Genomic DNA, 23,386 nt, shown 5'->3' on the forward strand with positions numbered 1-23,386 from the left:
TATGAATTTCAGCAAAATAGAAACATCATTCTTTTTTTTTATTAATAAACATCATACTTTATTTATATTTCCTCAGTTCTAACCAAGTATCATTTTCTTTTTCTTTTTTTTTTGGTGATTATTGGGCTTTTTTTTAACTTTTACTCAATGCATATAGATTTCCAAAGTACAGCTTATGGATTACATTGGCTTCCCCCGCCAATGACTTCCCTCCCACCCACAATCCTCCCCTTTCCCGCTCTCTCTCCCCTTCCATTCATATCAAAATTCATTTTCAATTTTCTATATATACAGAAGATGAGTTCAGTATACATTAAGTAAAGATTTCAACAGTTTGCACCCACACAGAAACATAAAGTGAAAAATACTGTTTGAGTACTCGTTATAGCATTAAATCTCAATGTACAGCACATTAAGGACAGAGATCCTACATGAGGAGTAAGTGCACATTGACTCCTGTTGTTGACTTTACAAATTGACACTCTTGTTTATGGCCTCAGGAATCACCCTAGGCTCTTGTCATGACCTGCCAAGGCTATGGAAGCCCCCTGAGTTCACTGACTCTGATCACATTTAGACAAGGCCATGGTCAAAGTGGAAGTTCTCTCCTCACTTCAGAGAAAGGTACCTCCTTCTTTGATGACCTGTTCTTTCCACTGGGATCTCACTCACAGAGATCTTTCATTTCGTTCCTTTTTTTCCAGAGTGTCTTGGCTTTCCATGCCTGAAATACTCTCATGGGCCTTTCAGCTGGATCCGCAAACCTTTAGGGCTGATTCTGAGGCCAGAGTGCTGTTTAGGACATCTGCCATTCTATGGGTCTGCTGTGTATCTCGCTTCCCATGTTGGATTGTTCTCTCTCTTTTTTATTTTATCAGTTAGTATTAGCAGGCACCAGACTTGTTTATGTGATCCCTTTGACTCTTAGTCCTTTCATTATGATCAATTGTGAACTGAAATTGATCACTTGGAATAGTGAGATGGCATTGGTACATGCCACCTTGATGAGATTGAATTGGAATCCCATGGTATGTTTCTAACTACCATTTGGGGCAAGTCAGCTTGAGCATGTCCCAAATTGTACGTTTCTTCCCTCTCTTATTCCCACTCTTATGTTTCACAGGGATCACATTTCAGTTAAATTTCAACACTTAAGTATAATTGTGTATTAATTGCAGAATTAAACCAGTCATATTAAGTAGAACAGACAAAAAAATACTATGAGGGATAATGTATTAAGTTGTTCATTAACAGTCAGGGCTATGCTGATTAAGTCACCGTTTCTCATAGTGTCCATTTCACAACAGGTTTCCTTTTTGGTGTTCAGTCAGTTGTCACCGATCAGGGAGAACATATGATATTTGTCCCTTTGGGACTGGCTTACTTCACTCAGCATGATGTGTTCCAGATTCCTCCATTTTGTTGCAAATGACTGGATTTCATTGGTTTTTTTTTTTTTTTACTGCAGAATAGTATTCTAAAGAGTACATATCCCATAATTTCTTTATCCAGCCTACCGTTGATGGGCATTTAGGTTGGTTCCAGGTCTTGGCTATTGTGAATTGTGCTGCAATAAACATTAGGGTGCAGACCGCTTCTTTGTTTGTCAATTTAAATTCCTTTGGGTAAATTCCAAGGAGTGTGATGGCTGGGTCGAACGGTAGGGTAATCTTCAGGTTTTTGAGGAATCCCCTGTCTGACTTCCATAGTGGCTTGACCAGTTTGCATTCCCACCAACAGTGGGTTAGTGTCCCTTTTTCCCCACATCCTCGCCAGCATCTGTTGTTGGTAGATTTCTGCATGTGAGCCATTCTCACTGGGGTGAGGTGAAACCTGATTGTGGTTTTGATTTGCATTTCCGTGATTGCTAGTTATCTGGAACATTTTTTCATGTGCCTGTTGGCCATTTGGATTTCCTCTTTTGAAAAATGTCTATTGAGGTCCTTGGCCCATCTCTTAAGTGGGTTGTTTGTTTTGTTTTTGTGGAGTTTCTTGATCTCTTTGTAGATTCTGGTTATTAACCCTTTATTTGTTGCATAATTTGCAAATAGTTTTTCCCATTCTGTCGGTTGTCTCTTCACTCTCCTGACTGTTTCTTTTGCAGTACAGAAACTTCTCAATTTGATGCAATCCCAATAGTTGATTTTGGCTTTGACTGCCTGTGCCTCCCCGGTCTTTTCCAGAAAGTCTTTGCCTGTGCCAATATCTTGAAGGGTTTCTCCAATGTTCTCTAATAACTTGATGGTGTCAGGTCATAGATTTAGGTCTTAATGCATGTTGAGTAGCTTTTTGTGTAAGGTGTAAGGTTGGAGTCTTGCTTCATGCTTCTGCATGTGGAAATCCAGTTTTCCCAGCACCATTTATTGAATAGACTGTCCTTGCTCCAGGAATTGTTTTAGATCCTTGATCAAATATGAGTTGGCTGTAGATGTTTGGGTTGATTTCTGGTGTTTCAATTCTGTTCCATTGGTCTATCCATCTGTTTCTGTACCAGTACCATGCTGTTTTGATTACAACTGCCCTATAGTATGTCCTGAAATCTGGTATTGTGATGCCTCCAGCTTTGTTTTTGTTGTACAAGATTGCTTTAGCTATTCGAGGTCTCTAGTGCCTCCATATGAATTTCAGCATCATTTTTCTAGATCTGAGAAGAATGTCTTTAGTATCTTGATTGGGATTGCATTGAATCTATAGATAGAAACATCATTCTTTCCTGTGTGAAACTGGAATAAGAACTCTAAGCAATGGCCAAAGAGAAAGTAGTCAAACGATTTGGGACACAATTATAGAATCATTCCTATGTAACCCTGGAAACTACCTACATATGTGATAAAGATACCGTTTCAAAATAATTAGGCTGTAATTATTTAATAAGAGGTTTATGAACAATACAGTGTCCAAAGAGAAGACTGCTCAAGGACAAGTTGACTCTTCTATTTGGGAAAGAAATTCTACTTAATTTTTTTTTAACTTTTATTTAATGAATATAAATTTCAAAGTACAGCTTATGGATTACAATGGCTTCCCCCCCATAACTCCCCTCAACCCACAACCCTTCCCTTTCCCGCTCCCTCTCCTCTTCCATTCATATCAAGATTCATTTTCAATTCTCTTTATATACAGAAGATCACTTTAGCATATATTAAGTAAAGATTTCAACAGTTTGTACCCACGTAGAAACACAAAGTGAAAAATACTCTTTGAGTACTAGTTATAGCATTGAATTGCAATTATAGCACATTAAGGACAGAGATCCTACATGAGGAGTAAGTGCACAGTGACTCCTGTTGTTGACTAAACAAGTTGACACTCTCGTTTATGGCATCAGTAATAACCCTAGGCTCTTGTCATGAGCTGCCAAGGCTATGGAAGCCTTTTGGGTCACCGACTCTTATCTTATATGTAGACAAGCTCATAGTCAAAATGGAAGTTCTCTCCTCCCTTCAGAGAAAGGTACCTCCTTCTTTGATGACCTGTTCTTTTTTTTTTTTTTTTTGACAGAGTGGACAGGGAGAGAGAGAGACAGAAAGAAAGGTCTTCCTTTGCCGTTTGTTCACCCTCCAATGGCCGCCGTGGCTGGCGTGCTGTGGCCGGTGCACCATGCTAATCCGAAGGCAGGAGCCAGGTGCTTCTTCTGGTCTCCCAAGGGGTGCAGGGCCCAAGCACTTGGGCCATCCTCCACTGCACTCCCGGGCCATAGCAGAGAGCTGGCCTGGAAGAGGGGCAACGGGGACAGAATCCGGCATCCCAACTGGGACTAGCACCTGGATGCTGGTGCTGCTAGGTTGAGGATTAGCCTGTTGAGCCTCATCACTGGCCAACCTATTCTTTCCACTGGATCTCACTCGCGGAGTTCTTTCATTTAGCTCATTTTTTTTTGCCATAGTATCTTGGCTTTACATGCCTGAAATACTCTCATAGGCTTTTCAGCAGGATCCGCATGCCTTAAGGGCTGATTCTGAGGCCAGAGTGCTGTTTCTGCTTCTGCCATTCTATGAGTCTGCTGTGTATCTCGCTTCCCATGTTGGATCGTCCCCTCCCTTTTTTATTCTATCAGTTAGTATTCGCAGACACTAGTCTTGTTTATGTGATCCCTTTGGCTCTTAGTCCTATCATTATGGTCAATTGTGAACAGAAATTCATCTCTGGGTCTAGTGAGGTGGCATTGGTACATGCCACCTTGATGGGATTGAATTGGAATCCCCTGGTATGTTTCTAACTCTACCGGTTGGGGCAAGTCAGCTTGAGCATGTCCCAAATTGCACATCTCTTCCCTCTCATATTCCTGCTCTTATATTTAACAGTGATCACTTTTCATTAAGTTTAAACACTTAAGAATAATTGTGTATTGATTACATTATTCAACCAAAAGTATTAAGTAGAACAAACCAAAAATATACTAAGAGGGATAACGTATTACGTTGTTCATTAACAGTCAGGGCAAAGACTGATCAAGTCACCGTTTCTCATAGTGTTCATTTCACTTTAACAGGTTTCCTTTTTCGTGCTCAGTTAGTTGTCACCAATCAGGGAGAACATATGGTATTTGTCCCTTTGGGACTGGCTTATTTCACTCAGCATAATGTTTTACAAATTCCTAACAGGGATCACTTTTCAGTTAAAATTTTAACACCGAAGAATAATTGTGTGTTAATTACAGAGTTCACCAATAGTACTTGAACCAAAAAATACTAAAATGGGTAATGTATTACATTGTACATCAACAGTCGGGAATATGGCTGATCAAGTCACCATTTCTCATAGAGTCCATTTCACTTCAACATGTTTCCTGTTTGGTTCTCAGTTAGTTGTCACCGATCAGGGAGAACATATGATATTTGTCCCTCTGCTTCTGGCTTAATTCACTGAGCATAATGTTTTCCATATTCCTTCATTTTGTTGCAAATGACCGGATTTCATTGTTTTTGACTGCTGTGTAGTATTCTATGGCGTACATGTCCCATTATTTCTTTATCCATTTTACTGTTGATGGGCATTTAGGCTGATTCCAGGTCTTAGCTATTGTGAATTGAACTGCAATAAACATTAAGGTGCAGACGGCTTTTTTGTTTGCCAATTTAATTTCCTTTGGTTAAATTCCAAGGTTTGGAAAGCTGGGTTGTATGCTAGGGTTTTACTCATGTTTCTGAGGAATCCCCTGTCTGACTTGCATAGTGACTTTACCAGTTTGCATTCCCACCAACAGTGGGTTAGAATTCCTTTTTCCCCACATCCTCGCCTGCATGTGTTGTTGGAAGATTTCTGTATGTGATCCAATCTCACCGGAGTGTTGTGAAATCTCATTGTGGTTTTGCTTTGATTTTCCCTGTTTGCTAATGATCCTGAACATTTTTTCATGTGCCTGTTAGCCATTTGGATTTCCTCTGTTGAAAAATGTCTGTTGAGGTCCTTGGCCCATCTCTCAAGTGACCTGTAGTAGCACCTTGACAGTAGGCACTCCATTTTGTAGCACTTGAGACTCCATTCTGGGAAAGCACCCCTCCCCCCCACTGTGAGACTCTGGTCTGAAACTATGATCTCAAATATTCGGACAATAGCAGTACACTACATCACCCTTGGCAGAGCACAAAAACCCCCTAGCATGATTGCTCAAGCTTGAAAGTAGAAAGGTTGCACCTGGGTTAATGATGAATATGTGATTTGTCTATGTCTTACCTATAATTTGGATTAATGTCAAGATCATAATTGATAATTGTACGATTGTAACTGGTATTGTCAAGATTATAATGGATATTAATTTCACTTAGCACTTTTTTTATGTTGACCCCAGTAACTATGTACTCTCTTTTGATTTTAGCAACCGTGTATCCCCCCTCCTAATTCTGTGGTTTTTGCCTTTATAAACCCTGTGCTTTAGTTCCTCGGGGCTCCTCTGTTCTTGCACGTTCAGAGAGCCCCAGCATGCTGGATCAATAAACCCTTAACCCTTTGCTTATTGCATGAGAGAGTTTCTTGGAGTCATTCTTGGGGGTGGCAGACTTTTTTTTAAACTCTAACAGACCCTCTGTTAACAAGAGCCAACAGGAAATACAGGATCCCTTCCCTCCCGGCCTGCCTCCGCCGAAGCCACCGCCCTGTGGGGCAGGATGCTGGAAGAGTCCTGGGTGTGTGTGGACTCAGGACAGGGCAGCCTCCTTCTGTGGTTGCTGGGCTTGTGAACACTGCAGGATCTTTTGGCTTTCCACGTCTCTAAAATGCTTTTCAACTATTTTGCGTACATGGCTCAGTGCACTCCCCTCTTTGCCTTTACAGTTTTCCACTTGATATGGGGGTGTAATAACAACTTCTTCCATAACTACAATGTTTTTTTCTTGCCACTTACAGTCTTTATTGGTCTTGTGGATGGTCTGGAAGAGCTGCTGGCCCTCTAGGCAGACACCAGCACTGATGGCATAGGCCTGGCTCAGCTTCTTGTCCTTCTCCATCCACGCTTTGCTGGCAAGCTTACTGATATTGAGTGAAGCTAAGGGAGGAGGGGTTTCTGTGCGGTCGTTCATAATTTCCACTTCTGAAACATACTGTAAGTTTATGAGCAAGATGTCTGTGTGGTTGGGCTTTCCGCTGGAAGAGGGACATTTTAAAGCCAGCATTTTGGACTGGTAGTCGAAGGCTACCACCTCGCCCTGCAACCGCTGCTCCTGGCACGTCTGGCACAACACCTGGCTCCCATCGCTGAAGTACTCGCCCCAAGGAGCTGCCATCTTGGGAGAGCAGCCGCAGCCAGCCTGAAGTAAGCATTCTAAACATTAAGGAAATGTATTTCCCCTGTTGAATCATAGAAACTTTGGATTTGTTTAAAATCTATTAAGAAAACCTGCTTATCTAAATAATTTTTAAATGTCAATTTATAGAAAGAGGGACTGCAATAATCAGGTAAGTTTAATTGGAGAGAAAGAATACCCTTGGACCTGGGATGCAGTCAGGTCCTCACACATCCTGGGGAAGAAACTCAGAATCATGCACAAGGATGATTCAAATCCTGGCATCAGGAGAGATAATTCACAGATGTCCATCTCCACGCATCCTTTATAATCTATTTCCCAGTCACAGGCACAGAGCATCAGGGCAGGGTGCTTTCCTGATTTCCTGGGATGGAGAGGGATAAAGCAATAAAATGACCAGAGGTCTGACCTTTCCTGACAACAGAGACACAAAGGCGAGTTCTTGGCAAAGTGACTGACTTAGAAATGTCTCAATTTTGCTACTAGCTGTGTCTTTGAATCACTAGACTGTCACACACATTAAATAGGCTGAGGACACAGCTATTCTGGGACTTGGTTGTGCCCTACACAGAGACCAGTTCTCCCTGCAGAGGGCTGACCCTGCAGACAGTATCTACCCCATGTTCTCCCTATTTCAGCTGACACTCTGGTCTCTGACTCAATGCTGGAGATATCTTGACATGTCATCATCTCTGATTTTTCTCTACCTACAGCTCTACCACTTGCACACTTCAGTGGATCTGAAGGTCAGCAGCTGCCAAAATTCTCTGAAAATAAATGTCTACAAAGATGGTCTGTAGGAAGAGGCACAACTCGATGCTTATATTCAAGCCAGGAAATACAGTGTCAGCATTTTGGCAAATTGAAGATCGTGTGTATGTGTTAGGTATCATTGTGACTGCATGTGAGTGTATTTTTGTGCCTGTGTGTTCTGTCCCTATTGGTAATTCTGAAAAATGTATTGGAGGAAGGCAGACCAATGAAATCAGAGGTCCTCACCCTTGTTGTGCTTCTATAGAATTTCCCATTTGCTCTCCAGCCTTTTAGAAGCATAGGGCAGGTATCAAGATTTTTGTGTCCACCCCATGAGCACATCCCTTTGATCCAACTCTTGGGGTCTTGGCATTGGTGAGACTGTTGGGACCCAGAACCACTACTGCCACTGTCCAGATCTGCCAGGAGAGGTGCCTATCTATTCTGATATATGCACTACCTCATTAAATGTTGTTGCCTTTCTCATCATTGTTCCACCTAATGCCTGACAATCTAGAACCTCTATTTCACTTTGTTACCCTTTGGAATGAGCTTCTTTCACTGCCCAATATTTCCCTGTTTACCAAGGTTGTAGCTTGTATCATTGTGTTGATGTTTTTCTCATAACACTTAGGCCTACTTTTTGTATTAGTATATTTCTGTTTGCTCTTAATAAGACAGGAATTTAATGAGTGTATATTCTTCAGTCTTCAGGTTTTCTACTAACTTTATGCATGGTATAGAATAGCTGACAACTTCCCATTTGGGGAAAGCAGATTAAGTTATTCAATATTCAGCTGATAGCAAGAGCTAAAAGTAACCCTGGGGTGAACAAATGTATCCTCCATAATAAAAAAGTGTATCACTAAGGTAAAATGATTAAAGAAAAATTTAATTCATCACTCCTATCATTAAAATAAATATAATGACATATTGGAAGACTCCGTTGCATAATTATTTTTTTTGACAGGCAGAGTTAGACAGTGAGAGAGAGAGAGACAGAGAGAAAGGTCTTCCTTTTTCCATTGGTTCACCCCCCAAGCGGCTGCAATGGTCAGCACGTTGTGGCCAGTATGCTGCACCAATCCGAAGCCAGGAGCCAGGTGCTTCACCCTGGTCTCCCACATGGTTGCAGAGCCCAAGGACATGGTCCATCCCCCACTGCACTCCTGGGCCACAGCAGAGAGCTGGACTGGAAGAGGAGCAACCGGGACAGAATCCGGCGCCCCAACCGGGACTAGAACCTGGGGTGCTGGCACCGCAGGCAGAGGATTAGCCTAGTGAGCCGTGGCACCAGCCCATAGCATAATTTTGGTACCACATTTATTTAGTGTCCAACAAGTAATTGCTCCTTGTGAACAGAACACCAATTTTGGTTCAGGTGTGTATGGGAAAGCAATATTTGTTTAGAACACAGAAAAAATTTTTTAATAGATATGTAATGATACTATGTGCAACATAATATGACAAAATAGGAAAGTATCTTTATGCTAAAAAGGAAACACTGTCATCTTGATACTGTAAAAATTTTCATATGATGGAGCAAAAGTGCTATGGCACTTTATTATTTAATTCAACACTGAAAACTAAGAATCAATGTACTCCAACTGAAAAATGATTGGATAAATGTATTCTCCCTGCATAGTGAACAAGTAACAGTTTACTTGACATTCAAATTATGGATGAAATGTGGGAAATTAGAAAAGTCCAGATTTCCAAGGAAAGGGGAACAAAGAAATTCATAGAGAGAAAACAGAACATCTGTTCTCTTCTTCACAATAACATAAACACATTTTAAATTGCAAAAATTCATATTTTTGCCTAAGAAATATGGCAATCTATAGTGAAGGTTCCATTGTAAAATGTGAAAAGACATAGATAAACTCAGTACCCAGGAAATCAATAAATGAAGATGAAGTGAACATTGTGAATTATCTGACTGCTTGAAGCCCTGAATTGGATGCATTTATTTCACTGAAAATCTAAATTTGGGGCTGGCACTGTGGCATAGCGGGTAAAGCCAATGCCTGCAGTGCTGGCATCCCAAAAGATTGCTGGTTCAAGTCCCAGTTGCTCCACTTCTGATCCAGCTCTCTGCTATGGCCTGGCAAAGCAGTGGAAGAAGGTCCAAGTCCTTGGGCCCCTGCACCTGCATGGGAGATCTGGAAGAAGCTCCTGACTACTGGCTTCTGATAGGTGTAGCTCTGGCTGTTGTGGCTCATAGAGGAGTGGACCAGTGGATTGAAGACCTCTCTCTCTCTCTCTCTCTCTCCCTTTCTGTCCTTCATTCTCTGTGTAACTCTTTCAAATTAATAAATAGATCTTAAAAAAAAGAAAATCTAACTTAAGAATCCTAATTTGACAAGAGTTGATATATTCGAGTATAAAATCTTCAGAGCCTACAAAAAAGAACATAATTAGCTAGTTTTAGAAAATATTTCCTTTTTAAAAAATTAATATAAAATAAATAAATGAATTATGAAATGGATATTTAAGAAATATTCATTAAAAAGCAAGCCATTAAGAAATGTCATGAAGAAGTCATATGATAGAAAATACTACCATACTGACTATACTTTTATAAGTTATATTAGTCTAAAATTTTAACACTCAACATATTTATATCTAAGTATTTCATATATTTGGATAATAGAAAGTTTTGTTTCTTCAGTATCTTCATTACTTTCTAAAACTTTTCACTTGTAAGTCAATTATTTTGGGGTGTGTGTTTTTAATTGCTTTCAGCTTTAGATACTTGTCTAAAACATGAATAAATAAAAACTAAAAGTTTTTACTGAAATAAACATATATATTCACTGCATTTTTCTCAGAACCATTGGAAATATCCTGTGCACTCAGAAGAGCTGAAGGTGCGTATCAAATATATATTTTTACAAGAATGCTCAGAAGAATCTGTTCATAACATGAAAGTTTGCAGACAACCCAAATCATCATCTTTGAATGATTGAATACATTGAATGTGGAAAAGCCATAAGATTGAATCTTATACAGCTATAAAAATAATGAAGGGTACCTGCTATAATTGGGTGAATCAAAAATGTAATGCCATGGGAAAGAAGCTAGATCTAAGAGGTCTCATATTATCTCACTCCATTGCCAGCAACTGTTCAGAGTAGGTAAACACATAGCAACTAAAGGAGATGAATGGTTGCATAAACAACATTCATGGAAACTTGCAAGTGGCTGCTTAATGCAGAAAGGCTTTGATTACAGGGTGATGCAAAAGGCTCAATCTACAGACATGATTATTGCTCAAACTTTTGAACATACTTTATAGAAAATCAATGTAGAATTTGAATGTGAAAGTACTGTAATACCACATCCTTGTCAAATACTACAGTGGTTCTTACTGGGTATGTGAATTTCACCTCAATAATAGCATCATTGTCTCCTGGAATAAGAACTCTAAGCAAAGGCCAAAATGATAGCAGTCCAATGGTAGATGAGACAGTTATAGAATCACTCCTATGTAATCATGAAAAACACCTCTAGATGTGGTAAAAATAAAAATGCCATTTCCAAATAGCTAGAAAATACTTAGTAACTAAGATGTTTGTGAACAATACAGTGTTCAAAGAGAAGAATGCTCATGGAGTAGTTGACTCTTGTATTTGGAAACAAATTCCACTTTATAACCACAAAATGACAAATTTTCCATGACATTTAGAGAAACAACATAAAGCAGTTATAACTGAGACATGTTTTCAAGTATGAACATAAAAAAACTTAATACTTTATCCCTTTTAGTGTTTTTTGTTCAACTTAATGCTATAAGTTGAACTCTTTAATTAACACAAAATTATTCTTAGGTGTTTAAATTTAACTGAAAAGTGATCCCTGTTAAATATAAGAGTGGGAATAAGAAAGGCAGGAGATGTACAACTGGGACATGCTCAAGCTGACTTGCCCCAAATGGTAGCGTTAGAAACGTGCCAGGGAATTCCAATTCAATCCCATCAAGGTGGCAAGTACCAATGCCATCTCACTAGTCCAAGTGGTCAGTTTCTGTTCACAATGGATCAAATTGAAAGGATTAAGAGTCAAAGGGATCACATAAACAAGACTAGTGTCTGCTAATACTAACTAATATCATCAAAAAGGGAGAGAACGATCCAACATGGGAACCAGGATACACAGCAGACTCATAGAATGGCAGATGTCCTAAACAGCACTCTGGCCTCAGAATCAGCCCTTAAGACATTTGGTTCTGGCTGAAGAGACCATGAGAGTATTTTAGGCATGAAAGCCAAGACACTCTGGCAAAAAAAAAAGACCTAAATGAAAGATCTCTGTGAATGAGATCCCAGTGGAAAGAATGGGCCATCAAAGAAGGAGGTACCTTTCTCTGAATGGAGGAGAGAACTTCCGCTTTGACTATGATCTTGTCTAAATAAGATTGAATTGGTGAACTCAAAAGGCTTCCATATCCTTGGCAGCTCATGACAAGTGCCTAGGGTGAATACTGACGCCATAAATAAGAGTGTGAATTATTAAGACAACAATAAGTCACTGTGCACTTACTCCTCATGTAGAATCTCTGTCCTTAATGTGTTGTACACTGTGAATTAATGTTATAACTAGTACTCAAACTGTACTTTATACTTTGTGTTTCTGTGTGGGTGCAAACTGTTGCAATCTTTACTTATTATATACTAAATTGATCTTCTGTATATAAAGATAACTGAAAATGCATCTTGATGTGAATGGAATGGGAGAGGTGCTGGGAATTGGAGGGTTGCGGATGTGAGGGAAGTTATGGGGGGAAAAGCCACTGTAATCCAAAAGCTGTACTTTGGAAATTTCTATTAATTAAAGAAAAGTTAAAACAACAAATAAGAACATATATGGTATCTAAGTAATAAACAAAGATGAAATTAATTACTCTGCATATTTTCAGGGATAGCCCTATCATATGAAATGCAATTGCTATTTATACATTGATGCTCAGCTTTGTTTCAGTTTTAAACAGTGATTCCTTTTACTTTATATGAAAATATTTCTAGCCTGCTTTGCATTTTTGAGAGGGAGAGAGAGAAGCAGAGAGAAAGAGAGAGATGGTTGAGAGTCCAACCTTTCACTACTTCACGTCTCATTTCCCATAGTGGTTTATCTTGGATTGAGTCCAGAAGCCAGGAGCCAGGAAAAAAATTGACAGGGACACAAAGTGTTTAATATCCTAGCAATCTGATATCAGGGGTCAGAACCAAATCACAAACCTAGCTACTGTCATGTGGGACAAGATTAATAAATTGCTAGGCCAAATACCTAAACAAAAATGTTTTTTTAGTTTTGCTTATTTTACAATGTTGGAAATCTACTACCAATTTGGTTTTTGTTTACAAAATTTGAAAATGTAGAGAAACCATTGAGAAAAATATTTTAGGGTCTCCTACAACTGCGTTGGTTCCTTAAAGCTTTCAAAGAATTTTTATCAGGTTTTATGAGAATAACATAGCACTTGGGGGCAAATATGCAGCCCAGGAGCCCGGCACTGGAGGCCAAAATGGAGAAGACTTCCACGGCCACCATGACCTTCCCCTTGGTGCTGTGGTAGACAGGCAGGAAGGTCACCCAGACACTGCAGAACACCAGCATGCTGAACGTCAGAAACTTGGCTTCATTGAATGTGTCAGGCAGATTCCTGGCTAGGAAAGCCACAATGAAGCTGGCCAGGGCCAAGGAACCCAGGTAGCCCAGGACACAGTAGAAGGCAGTGACTGAGCCCTTATTGCACACCAGGATGATGTAGTCGTGCTCAGAATGTTTATCTACCTCAATAAAGGGAGGAGAGGTTCCCAACCAGATGCCACAGAGAACCAGTTGGATCATGGAGCAGATGGGAATGATGAAGTTAGAAGTGCCTGATACCAATAACCGCCTTATCATTCTTCCAGGTTTCAGAGCTTTGAAGGCCAGAATCACAGTGATGGTCTTGGCCAGCACAGCGGAAACAGCCACTGTGAACACAAGACCAAATGTTATTTGCTGGAGGAGGCAAGTGGCTGTGTTGGGACGGCCAAGGAAGAGTAAGGAGCAGAGGAAGCACAGGAGGAGGGCAATGAGCAGGATGTAGCTGAGGGTCCTGTTATTGGCCTTGACGATGGGAGTGTCTCGGTGCTTCACAAAGACCCAGAGGAAGGCAGCTGTTAGGACAGAGAAACACAGAGCCATGCAGGCCAGGGCCATCCCCAGGAATTCCTCAAAGGCTAAGAAGGTCACCAGCTTGGGGAGGCAGCGGTTTCTCTCCATGTTTGGGTACTCGTGATCTGCACATGGGATGCACTGCTCTGCATCTGTGGGGAAAAGGAAGACTCTGTGTTTCCATTTAACAATTTGCTCCTTTTTCCCTGTTAGGGAAAAAGCTCACCTTTGCAATTTCATGGTGAATTCAGCCTGGGGTGATGTATACCAAGAAACACTAAAGTATTTCTGTGCACCTAACCAAGGCAGAATGCTCATCTGCAGGTGGAGGAAACTCATTCAAACTAGCTCCTTAGCACATGGGGCTCTGTGTTCTCATCCTATCTGTCAGAGATTTTTTTCAGTGTTTAATTTCTAAACAATGAGGAATTTTCTATATTTCATATGGGCTTGGATTCTTCCCAGCCCTCCTCTCTACAGTCCTCAGTGTCATTTCTGGAGAAATCCTTTGTTCACATGGGTTAGAATATTTATCTGGGATCATCAGGTTTAAGGATTTTCTTCCTTATCCTCAAATGGAAATGACCTATATAAATGATCTTTCATTCCTGGGACCTCCATTCCTAATTTCCTACATGGATTCATCTTGTCCATGTTTCCATATAAATGTTGTGATACTGAGGTTGAATAGATGGGAACTGTAGCTGATTGTCATTCTGTGGTTCTATGGAAATAAGTGGTATTTTCATCATGTTACTCAAAGACAACTAGGCATTCTTCTTAACTTCAAATTATGGCTTGTTCACCATTATAGCTCATGTGAACAGCATGTAGGACACCACATTGTCTCACTTGAAATAATGCACTTCTACTGCTACAGCATGAAAGAAGTCATTAAGAACAGGCCAGTTGGAAAATATTTCTTTCTTTCAATCAAATTTCAATTGTACAAACCAAAATAGGGTTGGTGTTGTCGCATGGTAGGTAAAGCCACCAACTGCAATGCCAGATCCCTTATGGACATTGTTTTGTGTTTAAGTTGATGAATTTCCAATCCAGCTCCCTGCTAATCACCTAGAACGAGCAGCAGAAAATTCCACAAGCACTTGTGACACCAACACCCATGTGGGAGACCCAAAAGGAAGCTCCTGGCTCCCAGTACCTGCTGGCCCATACCAGGCCATTGTTCCATCTGAGGAGTGAACAATTAGATTCTCTCTCTCTCTCTCTCTCTCTCTCTCTCTCTCATTCACTGATTCTCTGATTTTCAAATAAAATAATCTTTTTTAAAAAGAAAGAAAATGGTGGGCTGGCACTGTGGCTCACTAGGCTAACCCTCCACCTAACGGCGCTGGCACACCGGGTTCTAGTCCCGGTCAGGGCGCTGGATTCTGTCCCAGTTGCCCCTCTTCCAGGCCAGCTCTCTGCTATGGCCCGGGAGTGCAGTGGAGGATGGCCCAGGTCCTTGGGCCCTGCACCCCATGGGAGACCAGGAGAAGTACCTGGCTCCTGCCATCGGATCAGCGCGGTGCATAGGCCGCTGCATGCCAGCCTCAGCGGCCATTGGAGGGTGAACCAACGGCAAAGGAAGACCTTTCTCTCTGTCTCTCTCTCACTGTCCACTCTGCCTGTAAAAAAAAGAAAGAAAGAAAGAAAGAAAGAAAGAAAGAAAGAAAGAAAGAAAGAAAGAAAGAAAATGGTGTTAGTTGAGCTATACTTGCAGTAAGAGTCCTACTCTGTTTTTATCCTTGGTACTCATGCAAGAGTACAAGCTTCAGGGAGTGGAGTTGTGATGTAGTGGTTAAAGCCACTGCCTGCAATGATGGCATCTGAACAGGTGCCTGCTCATGTCTTGACTGCTGCACTTCCAAACGATCTCCATGCATATGTGCCTAGGAAACCAGCAGAGGAAGGCCCAAATGCTTGGGCCTCTGCAAGACCTGGAAGAAGCTCCTGGTTTCTGACTTTGGCCTGGCCCAGTCTAGGCCATTGGAGCTATCTGGAGAGTGAATCTACCTGATGGAAGATCCTCACTGTATCCTCTCTCCCTCTCTATTATGCTCTCCCCCTCTCTTCAACTCTGACTTTCAAACAAATAAATAAATTATTTTGTAAAAAAAATAGAATATAAATATTTGCAAAAATTTAGAGGAATTTTCTCCTCCAATTCTTTTCAATGTGTTCCCTTTACTTTTCATAGAATCTGTAGGTACATCTGGTACCTATCTTGGAGATAAACCAGGAATATATAGGCAAGTGTATATTGTACAATGGGTCAGTGCATGATACTTTAGTTTTCTTTCTTTCACTAAATTACTGCATGTTGAATATTTTCACTGAAACTTGAAGTCATTTTTCTGTTTTCTTCACACTGGAAACTCTGTATAGAATGTTTGAAGATACTGAAATCAAAATATCTCTAGAGCTAAGATGATGTGAATTGAAACATTATTTTGGAAGAATTCAAATTAGCATAAACATATTTATTATACATTGAACAGTGGAACTATTTACCAATGAGTCTTAGTACACTTTTACATTTCTCAAACATTTGGCTTTGATATATAATTTGATATTTGTGTCTATATTTCAGCTTATTTTTTCTCTTCTTCTTGTATATCCATAAAGGACAAGTGGTGTCATTCATTCTGTGTACTGAACAGCATGCACCATGTCAAAGATGTAGCACAGAAAGTAATACAATATTCCCATCACAATTCATGTGGATTAGCTCCCTGTTTTTCAGTTGTCTATGAAAAAGTTTTGAATTCAAGACTTCTAGATAACCATACAGAGCCTTAACAAATACAAATACAAATATTATATTTCTTGTTTAGATTTCAGATTGAGAGAGTCTCATTCAGTACTGGATCGAAAAGAAGGATACCAGATCAAATCAGTGTCACAGTTGAGCTTGAGATGATTAGCACCTCCAGAAAACAGCTTACACATAATGAGATGGCAATAGTGAGCATACAACAAGGGTATGGAAATAGTGAGTGAAAACTATTATCTCATCGCAAATATTCTTGGTTTCCTTTTTATCAAGAAATAGTTAAGATGGTAGAGTTCTCAAGGTAAGTTATATGTATTCTACCTGTATGATTGGAAATGTCTCTCTCTGGACAAACAACGCAAGTATAGCAGCAGACATGTTTTCCTTCCTGTGGCATTTTCCTGAATCCTGGACCACACCTTTGGCTACACAAAGACTGAGGAGTCTGATGGGGAAAGAGAAGTGATGGTCATTGCTTTGCATGACATTAGGCACTGTGATAGGATGTCTCTAATTGCCTTTTCACCCCAAGGTCATCACTATGTCTTCCTCAGGCTGTATCTTATTGATTTTATTTAGACATCCAATTGGAGTTTCTAAGATGCTCATTCCAGGTTTGTCAACTGCCTACCAAATATTATGAGGCCACCTGATGGGTTTAATTTTGCTCATCACTGGATCTATGCTTCTGGGCATTTGTCTCTTTATTGAATTGCTTCCTCTGAAATAATTTCAGTTTAGCTTTTTATGTGGTAATTCTTCTAGAATGTGTATGTCTGATACTATTTTACACGCCTCTTTCTTTGATTGAGTAGAAGATTTTACATGCCAGAAAAATATTCAAAAAGCCTGATGACTAGATACACTTCTGATAGTAACTACTAAGAAAAAGACAAGCCTGCAAAGAAAAGGTGAACAAATGTAATAATCCATTGATTGTGCATCTATCTACTTCTGGACTTCTATACCCAGGGAGGGCATCAATTCCTGATACTGCCAATGCATTTGTTATATAACACACAATAGTTATAAATATTACCCGCAAAACTGTCTGGGATATTTCAACAGCACAATGATGATAAAATTTTTGATCACAGCTGTGAGGTAGTATTCAGAAAAAAAAAAAAAAACTGAACTGATTAGCACCCACAATGACAAAGGAAAATCAGAAATTTTTCTACAAATGGTCAATTCATAATTTACTGTGTTCGTACTGCATCAAAACATAATAATGACTCACTAAATGATGAAAATATCACTATCTTTATAAATATACATGTAATACATGCAGTTTTTCACATTATATAAATAAAAAGTTGAAATAAAATTTTAGAATTTGTAGTGACATACATTTAGTAATTTTATGTCTAAGTATTGATCTCTATCTCTATTTCTTAACATTTTTTCTAGTCACTCAACCTAGGAATGCATTAACATGCCCAGAGAAAAACAACAATATCTAATCCAAACATGCACTTCTAATACACACTGGTTCATATATGTGTAAGGAACACCATATCTTTTGAAGCCAATATGTGAATTGAGAATTGAATGCTTATGTAAATTCTCACACATAATATCCTCCCACACTTTCATCAAGCCCTCTGTATGTATCCAATATTCCCATGGATCCACACCTCCTTGAATGCAACTGGCCATTCTATCATCTCTTCATTGAGGACCAAGGATTCTCCACGTGCACACTCAGGGGAAAACTCCCCGATTTTAATCAGCAAACGAAATCCAGCAGGAAAATTCACAATGTTGTGGATATCGTAGTGTGGCATATGGTGTCTCGTTTCATGGAAGGAAACATCCTCCCCAGCACTGTTGGTAAATTGGATTTTCCTCAGAAGTGGATGAAGCTGGAGGGGAGGCACAATTGGAAAGAGAGAGAACATTCAGATTAGAGGTGGAGGTGCACACGACTTAGAAATCCTTCTTTTGCCTCCTGTGTATCCTCAGGGTTTCTATTGGGCGGAGGCTGTTTTTTCTGACTGATCAAAATATCATGGGTTTGGGGCTGGCGCCATGGCTCACTTGGTTAATCATCCTCCTGCAGTGTCAGCATCCAATATAGGCACTGGGTTCTAGTGCCAGTTGCTCCTCTTCCAGTCCAGCTCTCTTCTGTGGCCCGGGAAAGCAGTGGAGGAGGCCCAAGTGCTTGGGCTTCTGCATCCTCATGGGAGACCAGGAAGAATCACCTGGCTCTTGGCTTTGGATCTATGCAATGCCGGCCATAGCGGCCATTTGGAGAGTGAACCAATGGAAGGAAGAGCTTTCTCTCTGTCTGTCTCCTCACTGTCTATAACTCTACCTGTGAAATACATTAAAAAAAATCATGGGTTCAAGTGTGGGGAATTCTGCCTCCCCCCTATTAAAGTGATGGGGAGCATCTGATTCTAAACAGAGAAATCACAGGATGAGTCCCACAGGGTTGCTGACCATGAAAGATTGGTTATTGTTTTAGGAAAGCTCATCTTAGTTCTTCCACATGAGAATAGCATGACTTTTTTATAGCATGACTTTATATGCAAAATATCTTGATTATTGTGAGTGCACTTGTGTGCACTTTTAAAATTTTGACCCTGTCTCCCCACCAAAAAGTGAAATTTTCTCTTTAGCAAAAAATAGATTCACATGGATACCATTATGCATAGTGAAATATACCAGTTCCTTAAATAGAATATATAAGTGTGTTTTGGTGATGGGTACTATATAATATAGAATAGAAGAAAAAAAACACAATATATAAAAATGAAACTGACATCTCAGGCTTTGATTTGTGTTTATCACCCTTGTGTAAATTCCTTGGAGCAGTTATCTTTCTACTTTTCATTTGAGGAACATTATGATTAGTGAGGCATTAACTCTGTGATTTAAAGTAAATTGAAATTACATTGTTGCAAAAATTAAAAGGAAAAAAGGAATGGAAGAAGGGGGGACTGAGAAGGGAAAGGAAGAAAGGATGGTTATCTTCTTAAAATTGTATCAATGAAATACATGAAATCTGTTCTTTTATATCAGTAAATTTTGTTTTAATTTAACAACATTTGGGCTGATCTTGTGGTGCAGCAGGTCAAGCCACTTTCCACAATTCCCAGCACCCCTGTGAGTGCCGATGGAAACCCCAACTGCTCTACTCCTGATTCAGCTTTCTGCTAATGTGCCTGGGAAAGCAGCACTTGAGGTTCCAAGTGCTTGGGCCCCTGCACTCATGTAGGAGAGCAACTGATGCTCCTGCATCCTGGCTTGACCTGGCCTAATCCTGGTACATGCAGCCATTGTGGAGTGAATCAGCAGATGCTAGATCTGTCTCCTCTTTTCTCTGCCTCTCTCTTTCTCATAGTAATTCTGATTTTGAAATAATTTTTTAAAAGTTTAAGAAAACTGAAAATAATATCAGTTGAATTAAATTCAATGAATTAGAAATCCAAGCATAATTTTTCTAAATAAACATTTTACCAAATCTGCTTGTACATCTCTGGCTGCCGCTGGTAGTTCTTAACTTACAAAAATGTGTATGCTGTGTATGTGTAGTTTATTTGTATAACATTTTTTACCTCAGTAGAGTTTATTGTTCCATGGCTTTTATTTCTCTCTTTGCACTTTGACTATTTTTTGTTGAGAATACAGCTACCTTTTGAGATTACAGGGAATATTTATATTATAACCAAATAGATTTTTAGCTGCTGTGGGATACATGATAGTCCATATTTCCTAGCTTTGCAATCCTTCCAAACAAAAGAGTAGTTTTAATCATTTCCTTCTTCCAAGTCTTTGTAATGAGCTTTATTAAGGTATTTTATAGCATTTCATCCTACAGTGAATAACATTATTCTTCTATGATCTGTCATTATTGAGTATGAATTGAAAATTTTACATGGAGCTAAATTGATTCCCAAGAAAAAGACAGTTCTTCAACAAGTGGTGTTGGGAAATTTGGATTTCCACATCTAGAGATATGAAATCAGACTGCTACCTTACACCCTATACAAATATCAATTTAAAATTTATCAAGGATTTAAGCTTTAAACCAAAACCATCAAATTACAAGAGGAAAACATTGGGGAAACACTGCAAGATATTTACCTAGGCAACAATTTCTTGGATAAAATCCAAGAAATAAAGGCAATAAAGGCAACAATATACATTAAGCTAAGTAACTTCTGCTCAGCAAAAGACACACTCATCCAAGTGAAGACACTACTTACAGAATGGGGGAAATATTTGCAAAAAATGGATCCAAGAAAGTATTAATGTCCAGATTGTATAAGGAGTTCAAAAAACTTAACAACGACATAACCAACAATCTAGTTAAGAAGTGAACTAAAGATATGAACAGGCATTTTTCAAAGGATGAAATACAAATGGTCAAGAGAAACATGAAAAGATGCTCAGGACCAGTAACCATCAGGGAAGTGCCAATAAAAACTAAAGTGAGATTTCACTTGCCCCACTTTGAATGAATATTATCCAAAATTTGAAAAATAAATTCTGCTGAGGGTCTGGAAAAAATACCCCAATACATTTTATGGGAATGATTGTAAGCTGGTACAACCATAATGGAAGACAGGAGAGGAGTTTTTCAGAAAACCAATACTAGTTCTACCACATGGCCCAGTAGTCTCACACCTGAGAATGTATTCAAAGGAAATGACATCAACACATGAAAGAGTCGCCTGCACTCAGAATTCTATAGCAGCTCAATGTGCAATACCTTAGAAGTGCAACCATCTAGATGTCCATCAACTGATGACTGGGTGAAGGAATTGTGATATATATTTGAATATTACTCAGACATGATTCAGAATGAAATCTTGACATTTAAAACTGGAGGTCATTACAGTAAATTATATAAGCCTGAACTACAAAAATATCATGTTTCTCTTATTTGTCCTAGTTAATATATAGAGTATAAAATTCTGTGGTGTCAGATCATTGGCTATGTAATTTTAATATTGCTTCACTGGATCATATCTTGTTAATGACAATATGCTCCTCTTTCACATGTAAAAAAAGAAATTGAGTGGGGGGGGATACGGAGCTCATTTGGGTACTAGAAATACTATGTTGTATATTTGGGTGTTGGTTATCAGTGTGATCAGATGACCAAAACTATTTATCTGTAGACTTAAGTGCATTTCTAAGTATGTATACTGTTTTTAAATATTTTCAACAAGTTCCATAGCAGAAATGTTTTTTAAGTGTTCGATAGCAGATAAAAATTCCTCCACACACAGACAACAATTAAAGGTGTATCTATGCCTGGTGTGGTGTGAAAGAGCCCACTAATCATCATGCCAATCTCAGCATGAAAACATGGTCATGTGGTACTACAATAGAAATACCCGAGAATGCCATCAGAAGTGCAATGCATATCCTGTTTTGAGAGACATTTACCTGCCATGGAAGAATCCTGGGTTGAGATGCGTCTCCTGGAGAACTCTTTTCTATTTGTTCTGAAAGCATCTTATGGAGGGCATGGGCCACTGCATACACAGCATTGTAGATGAAATAGCTGGAGTCAGATATGGTCAGCATGTCAATGCGTCCTGGGAAAAACTCAAAGGAAGCATTTGGTGGGCAGACTCCAATTGTTCCACAAAGTGACCCAGGAGGTAAGCAGTGAAAAGCATGAAGCCATAGTTGACTGAGGAAGAAATCTTCTGGGTAGTGGGAAGGGTCCACTGTCTTGACAAAGTGGTTGAGGCCAGGGATTTCCCCCTTGTGGTGTGAAAATGAGAAGCCTCCATGAAAAGAGTGCAGCATGTGGTCTGTCTCCTTCACAACTATCTTCCACTTTGTAGCCATGATCCACACCTTCCCCAGGGTTAAATAGTATTTGCTTAGAAATTCCACGACATAGAGGCCCCTCACATCACCATATAGAATATGCACATTTGCTGATGCAATTCGGATCCCCTCTAGGAAAGAGATTTCAGTTTCTTCATACCTTGACTTAGTGTCAGGTAGCTTTACTGAATAGGCCAAGCAGACACCTTTCTTTACCATCTCAGCTTCAATATCCTGGAGGAACTGCTCTCCTTTCATGTCATTAGATACAAAGATCGCCACCCAAATCCAGCCAAAATGTAGCAGCAAGGAGAGCATTCCATAGGCCAGAGAGCTGTCACTAGTGGCCATCTGATAGAGTGATGGAAACTTGTCTCTCTCACTTAGCATGGGATCAAAAGGACCGTATGTGATCTGAATGGAAAGAAAACCATGATGATCTGAGGTTTGTGGGTAGAGAAGACCACGTTCTATCATCTGAGTTCAGAGAAATCCATGCTTCAATGCTTATTGCTTTCAGGATGAGAATGGATATCCTCATTCACAGCATGCAAAAATGTGTAAGATACCTGTAAATCTTCATATTCATTTGAGGGAAGAAGAGTGCATGGATTTTGGACCAGGACATTGGTCCTTCGCACTTCTCACCCCATGTCGTATGTGGAAAATTTCCCTTTGAAACTGGTGTTATATGTTACCTCTGAGACAATTTTTACTGTGTTGATTTCTTGATAGTTTGAATTTCATTAATTTTGCTTGCATAACCTAAATTGCCTTGAAGAATACACTCACCTATGATCTCAGAGTTTTGTTAAAATTGCTTTTCACAAAGAATTTTTCTATACCGTTCCTGTCTGAGCTTGCTGGTGATGTGTGTAGATTGCTACTTGTTTGAAGTGGGTCTCCTTTAAAAGTCCTGGGAATGTGAATGCAGACCCTTGGTAGAAGATTAATTGGCTTATGTAACTGGGTTCCTGACACCTACTTGGGAGATTTGAATTGAGTCCCAGGCCCCTCGGTTTTCAAAGGACAATCAGCACCAGCACCATAGTCAGTATTTGGTGATTAAACTAGTGAAGGGGTGTACACTGTCTACCTACGTCTTTGTTTCTCCATCCATGAAACTCACACTAAGATTGAAATGTCTGAGTAGAAC

General features: G+C 39.6%; 1 protein-coding gene and 1 pseudogene across 1 annotated transcript in view; both read right to left on the minus strand.

Moving 5' to 3' along the window:
- Positions 1 to 6,137: 6,137 nt before the first annotated feature.
- Positions 6,138 to 6,733, minus strand: LOC138847757 (protein LSM12 pseudogene; annotated as a pseudogene).
- A 6,163-nt stretch (positions 6,734 to 12,896) lies between these two features.
- LOC138847799 (vomeronasal type-2 receptor 116-like) overlaps positions 12,897 to 23,386 on the minus strand; it is a 42,956-nt gene continuing 32,466 nt past the window's right edge. Inside the window, exons 3-5 of the mRNA XM_070067607.1 lie at positions 21,838 to 22,707; positions 16,756 to 16,879; positions 12,897 to 13,810 (exon numbers count right to left, since the gene is read on the minus strand). Coding sequence (XP_069923708.1) covers positions 12,897 to 13,810; positions 16,756 to 16,879; positions 21,838 to 22,707 — 1,908 coding nt within the window. The remainder of the gene's footprint in view (positions 13,811 to 16,755; positions 16,880 to 21,837; positions 22,708 to 23,386) is intronic.

This window comes from Oryctolagus cuniculus (assembly GCF_964237555.1).
Source record: "Oryctolagus cuniculus chromosome 16 unlocalized genomic scaffold, mOryCun1.1 SUPER_16_unloc_1, whole genome shotgun sequence".
Taxonomy (NCBI): Eukaryota; Metazoa; Chordata; class Mammalia; order Lagomorpha; family Leporidae; genus Oryctolagus; species Oryctolagus cuniculus.